The sequence below is a fragment of the Botryllus schlosseri genome, chromosome 10 (genome assembly GCF_051294905.1).
Source record: "Botryllus schlosseri isolate E-star chromosome 10, Bs_hap1, whole genome shotgun sequence".
NCBI classification, from domain to species: domain Eukaryota; kingdom Metazoa; phylum Chordata; class Ascidiacea; order Stolidobranchia; family Styelidae; genus Botryllus; species Botryllus schlosseri.
In genome coordinates this window covers 13451370-13457879 of record NC_137245.1, presented here as the reverse complement: position 1 = coordinate 13457879, position 6510 = coordinate 13451370, and the positions used below count along the sequence as shown (strand labels likewise).

Genomic DNA, 6510 nt, shown 5'->3' with positions numbered 1-6510 from the left:
AGTACATGTTGGCGTTTTAAACGTCACTAAATGTTTCAACTGAGGCAATCAAAGGATATAATACTCCAATAAAATCAATATCTTCCGTCGCTTTGCCAACAATTTCGACGAGGACTTACCAGGGAATATAAGCTTACGCCTTAACGGTCTAGGCCAGACCGGACAATGTATTCGGCGTCTGAGTAGCCTATCGCTACATTGATATTGAGCAGAGTGTAAAACTGGTTTCTATACTTGCTACCGATATTACCCCATTAACAAGTTTTACAGCAGTAGACAACACCTCAATCACAAGGATTTGGTTCTCGTGATGCAGTAAAGATATGAAGTCAAGATTGCCCCGTACCCCTGCTAGCTTTTTTGCATCAGAAAACGATATCAATCTCATTGATTGGTTGAATATAAGCATCATTCGCTGACTACGTATTTCGCCCGTGATGTTGTGTGATCGCAAGTCAAACTCACAGCAGAGAGACACTAAATATTCACAAACGGAAAGCTGAATATTTCGAGCAAACATTTGTTACAAAGCAAGTAAAACTTTTGAGATTGTCAAGGTGCATGCTCGTTTATAGTGTTAATTTTTAATGCTGCCAGCGCCATGCATAGAGTGGCCCGCAGTTGAAATGCAATTAATATGAACCAAAGATGTTATAATGAAGTGAAAATTGTAATATATGAAAAAGGTTCACAGTGCAGAACCTACCAAGGTTCTGTTGTGAACGCGAACCTCTAAATTTCCGAGGTTCACACACAGAACGCGAACGTGAACCTCACGTTCACACCATCCCTAATATATAGCTCAGTGTGTACAACACACAATTTTTGACACTAGTCGCATAGCAATAACGTTGTGAATTGCTATTCAAATACCTATAAGATCTACGTTGTTGGATACCCCAGCATTGTAGCTTTTCTTTTCGAGTGCTCTTAAAAATCTTAACAATTTGAATAACAGCTTGGATAATAAAGCTAAGGATGGAAACTGTTCTGAGAAAGTTCATTGCCATTTGGGATCCATACTCGCATTCATCCGCCAGGTGACGCACTCAATCATCTGATGTCGTTGTTACTATTGTGACGTAATAGTTGGTCATATACTGTTGTCATCTAATGGCCGGCCTCTGGACCAGTATTCTGCGTTTTGTTATTGATATTTGCCTTTTCTTGCACTGGAATAACGATACTGCGACTACAGCATGAATTTCCAAATGCAAAAGGTTAGGGGCATACAGTCAATGGCGCAAAAGAAGCTCACTGCTGTTCGTCAAGACGTGAGTAGTACCAGATCCACCTGAATTTAGCAGTACTGCTTTTCGCAACGTCGTTTACCGCCGCCTCTATTGTAATGCGTAGTCACACACATCACAAAGATTATCATCTGTTGGTCAGTTTGACTTGCGTGGCGCTCGAACCTCGAATACCATGGTCAACTGGTTTACCATGCTAGGCCCATGTCCTACCATGGATGCTGCTAGCTTGACCCATGACCAATACGTGTTATATAAGGGTTACTATATATCCATGTGTTATTAAATGGGACCAAGAATATAATCTTGTGTTATACTGGGAGTGTAGACATTATCAGTTATAAATTGGAATATAGCCTATTAGTGGAGAGCCACATGAAGCTAAATGTTGATGATTTGCACCCGGATTTCACTGAATTGCTTCAACCTAATGTCATTACATACAAACTTCAAGAACCAATCACAGGCTATAAGCATTATCCAGTAGATTTATTAGGATTCATGATGTAATGCAGGGGCGGGCAACATACGGCCCACAGGCCGGATCCAGCCCGCGACTGGATTTTAAGCGGCCTGCAGAGAGTTTCTACACTGAAAGTGAAATTCTAATCTGAAAGTATTGACAAATTTTATGCGTCAAAGAATGAATCCAAGTTGACCAACCCGAGAGTGATGGTCATTAAGCTACTTTTGTTCTGTTCGGGTAAACAATACATATATACCAGAGTGGAATTGGTGGCAAACGTCACGCGCAACTTTTCATTCAATTCCTTAATTATTCTATGGCAGAAACCCTTCTGTCACGCGCAACTTATTGCCGAAAACAACCACTAATTCCAGTCTGGCATATATACATTTGCGAGCAAACATTTTTTGACCATGAACATTAGCAAGACAAGGCGGCACTTCTTCGATGGCAGTCAGAGATCGGAAAGTGTTCACCATGATCACCAATGAATGTTTTCCATGAACACGAACAAAAATTTATAAACGTCAAAATAAATTGTTTTTGTGTGTCTTTGGAGAGACGGATATTAGGGTTGGGGAAAGGGAGATTGGAGGTGAATTAGGGTCAAAGTTGGGGTTAGGTATCCCAAGATCAGGGTTGGGGGATGTTAGGGAAGGGGGATATTAGGGTGGGGGAAAGGGGGATTGGAGGTGGGTTAGGGTCAAAGTTGGGGTTTGGGTATCCCAAGATTAGGGTGGGGTTGGGGGGATATTAGGGTTGCAGGAGGGGGGATATTAGGGTTGCGGGAAGGGGGATATTAGGGTTGGGGTTAGGGGGATATTAGGGTTGCGGGAGGGGGGTATTAGGGTTGTGGGACGGGGGATATTAGGGATGGGGGAGGGGAGGTGGGTTAGGGACAAAGTTGGGGTTAGGGTATCCCAAGATTAGGGTTGGGGAAGGGTGATATTAGGGTTGGGGGAAGGGGATATATAAGGGTTGGGGTAAGGGGGATTGCAGGTGGGTTAGGGTATCCAAATATTAGGGTTGGGGAAGGGTTATATTAGGGTTGGGGGAAGGGGAGATGGGTTAAACCACGGTTAGGGGTAATCTAACCCCAACCTTGAACCTAATCCACCTCCAACCCCCCTAACCCTAATATCCCCCTTTTCCCTAACCCTAATATCCCCTCTCCCCAACCCTAATATCCCCCTTCCCTAACCCTAATATCCCCTACCCTAACCCTAATATCCTCCCTCCCGCAACCCTAACATCCCCCCTAACCCCAACCCTAATATCCCCCCTCCCGCCACCCTGATATCCCTTTCCCGCAACCCTAATATCCCCCCTCCCACAACCCTAATATCCCCCTTACCCGAATATCCCCCTAACCCAACCCTAATATCCCCCTCCCACAACCCTAACATCCCCCAACCCTAATATCCCCCTCCCACAACCCTAATATCCCCCTTTCCCCCAACCCTAATATCCCCCTCCCAACCGTAATATCCCCCTTCCCTAACCCTAATACCCCCTACCTCAACCCTAATATCCTCCCTCCCGCAACCCTAACATCCCCCAACCCTAATATCCCCCTCCCGCAACCCTAATACCCCCCTCCCACAACCCTAATATCCCCCCTCCCACAACCCTAATAACCCCCTCCCGCAACCCTAATATCCCCCCTAACCCTCTCCAAACGCAAAAACAATAATTTTGACGTTTATAAATGTTTATTCGTGTTCATGGAAAACATTCATTGGTGATCATGGTGAACACTTTTCGATCTCTGACTGCCATCGAAGAAGTGCCGACAAGGCTGCGTTCCAATGTAGTTGATGTTCACGCACGGTCTTTACGAAGGGTTTCTAGTCCGACATGCAGCCAGAGCTAATAATTGTCAGATTATATTTTTTATCTAAACAAGACACGTACAATGTACAATGCGATTAGACACAATGCGATGTAATCAACAGATAGGAGGATGCCGAACGACAAATTGCGGTTGCAGCTGCGTTCTCTTGAACTGCCATCCACCTTGACCTAGTGCCCGATGTCACAGTTCTTTCTTTGATGTGTTGTCTCTATTCCGCGACTCTCTGTAGCTCATTCCATTCCATGTAAGTGCGCTCTTTCATCGGGTCTTTTTCTGGGCTTTTTTGTCGCCGTAAGAACAGCGCAAAAAAACTTCCTGCGCGGAATCGCGCCCGTGCGGCAGTCGCTTATCGTCATCCCTACGCTATCCGAGTTCAAAGAACTTGTTGACATTTTGATTGACTACGGACATCTGATTGACTTCAACTACGTAGTTCAACAGCTGTTGAAGTACATTAGGCTATTATATCCATTAAATACTGTTTTTGGGCTCTTAGCTTAAACTAAAAGTTTACATTAAATACGATTTAGTCCTTGTATAGGAGGATAAATACCTGAATAATGTATCAATTCTGTAATCCGGCCCGCCGACCTGAGAAGTTGCCCGCCCCTGCTGTAATGGGTACTGTAAGTAGCAGGAACCATATGAATCCTCACAGGGGACGAGACTTTCCAAAATTGAACATGGACATAGCATGCTTACGGTAAGTGTTATGATTGCATGAGAACCAGGAGCTTTGAAAAATATACTTTATGCCAGCAGTTTCATTTCATAAATAAAGATAACTAATACAAAAATCTGTATTATTTACAGAATGCCTTGGAAATGCTGCAATCAGAGGCGGAAAAAGTTCGTAAATGGCAAATTAAAGTGGACATGAGTATGAAGGAAAAAGTAATTTACCTTCCATTACATAGATCTGACTATTCAGTGTTTGCACCCCATAAGCGACATGACGATGACATCGTACCTTTTAGGAAAAAGAGGTCAAGACTTTGAAGGATGCAATGGACACTCTACAGAAGTCGATGTTGGAATGCAGAATAGACAAAGAAGCGGCTGAAAGGAAGCTAGAGGAGGAAATCAAAAGTCGAGAGTCTACTGCTAAGAGGTTAAATAATCAAAATTGAGCAACCATCAACCTTTGATACTGTTTGTAAAATGAGGTGTCTGATAGTTTGGGTTCCACGTTGTTCAAACATTTGCGTCGTGAATTGTGTGGAAAAAGCTGATCTTCTGTTATTGAACATCAGCAGGGACTTTTATTTTATACGTTTGAGTTTGATATGTCCGTCCTACTACTTGATTGTAACGTGATTATAGACTCGACTCCACACGACATATGTGTATGCTCATCAAAGAGGAGTTTACAAGGGTTGATGACACGTTGACATTGTGTAAGCAAATGTCGGAAGCACTTCGTGTTGAGGATGAAAAGAAAAAAATGCAAATTCAGGTAAGTTTCCTCGGCCTAAAACTAAATGTAATTGTGAGCATTTTTTTTCAATCAAGTCCTCAAGGATAAATTCACTACCACTCATTGCCAATTGAAGCTCTGATTGCTAGACAGTGTTTTAGCTACAAGTCGTAAGTTGAGGTTAACTCCCAGATGTTCTCACATTGTTAGACTCGAATATATAATCTAACCTATGCTGCTTCGGTAAAGCGCGTGTCGTTAGTTGAGATGGCTGAATGAATCACGAATCCATCCAAACTTAATGGTTTCGACACATTTCTATCATGAGGTAGTTGTGAATGTAAGTATGAATTGGGGTTCAAACAAGGATTGTGATTTTAGAGTAAATAAACACATGGTTGAGTAGCGCACTAACTTGTTTGAATTTCCCACACAGCTCAGTAAATATTATCAATGAAACACTAAACAATTGGCTGGCATCGGTGTTCAGTGGATACTGGAGACACAGTAAGAGGCTGAATAGATATTAACATTATACACTCTTTATTGGAACAGAAACTTTTGGATGATTTTGTCGCCATGGAGGAATTTGTGGCCAAATCCAGCGAAAATTGGGAAAGAGAATGTAACAGAAAATATAACTATTATGTCTTATTGTTTTTTAATCACGGTTTCACATTTTCATGTTTTTGACTCCTGATTCGTTCAAATTCCGACCATCAAGTTGCGAGACTCCGATCGGACAAGAATGAAACAGGCCTTCAATTGATCGCTGCAAATAACAAAATAGCAGAGAAGAACTCAGAGATGTGTGATCTCAAAGATGAACTGTGTACGAAGCAGTCACAGATTGAGGAACTCGCATCTGCTAAAAATGAACTACAATATTCTGTGAAAGAACTTCTCCTCGTCATTGCTACTATCAAGGTATGCTTGATGTTTACATGCTAAATTTCTTTGTGATGTTCCGTGGAATTGTGATTTCAGCGAGGTGAGGAATTGGCTGTGTCGGACTTGGAGAATCAACTGCGAGTGGCGACTGAAATTGCCGAGGAGAAGAATCAATTGTTGCAAAGGGTCAGAGAGCAGTATGAACTGTCCAAACAAACGTGGCATGCCGCTGAAGAAGACTTCAATGCTATGTTAAAGAAGATGACTGCTGAAAAAGAGGAACTTACTCAAAAGTGAGGCCGCTTTTCAAATAATTAATTGATATGTAATTTAATGGAATAAGTGTCTAAATATTCACGTGAAATAATCTTACTACAATGCGTGTAGACATGATCATTTAATCGCTAACAACCGCTTTCAAAGCAAAAGTCTGGAAACCAGCCGTTGTATATGCAACGAAATGGATTCATTATATATATGATGGTAAAAATCCTTAAGGTAGTCTTTATCAATCCTGGTCGTATACCAAAAATATGTCAGCAGTTATCCTTTACCTCAGTAACATAGGCTGGCGTCTCGGTGGTACCTCATAGATTGGTATCATACATAAATAATGATTGCTTGCTGCATG

General features: G+C 42.2%; 1 protein-coding gene across 1 annotated transcript in view; it reads left to right on the top strand.

Moving 5' to 3' along the window:
- The first annotated feature begins 1101 nt into the window (after window positions 1–1101).
- Window positions 1102–6510, top strand: part of LOC145448273 (uncharacterized) — a 17132-nt gene continuing 11723 nt past the window's right edge. Inside the window, exons 1-7 of the mRNA XM_080326634.1 lie at window positions 1102–1274; window positions 4385–4465; window positions 4549–4682; window positions 4895–5027; window positions 5544–5613; window positions 5713–5915; window positions 5976–6172. Of these exons, the coding sequence (XP_080182760.1) occupies window positions 1200–1274; window positions 4385–4465; window positions 4549–4682; window positions 4895–5027; window positions 5544–5613; window positions 5713–5915; window positions 5976–6172 (893 nt within the window). The 5' untranslated portion in view covers window positions 1102–1199. The remainder of the gene's footprint in view (window positions 1275–4384; window positions 4466–4548; window positions 4683–4894; window positions 5028–5543; window positions 5614–5712; window positions 5916–5975; window positions 6173–6510) is intronic.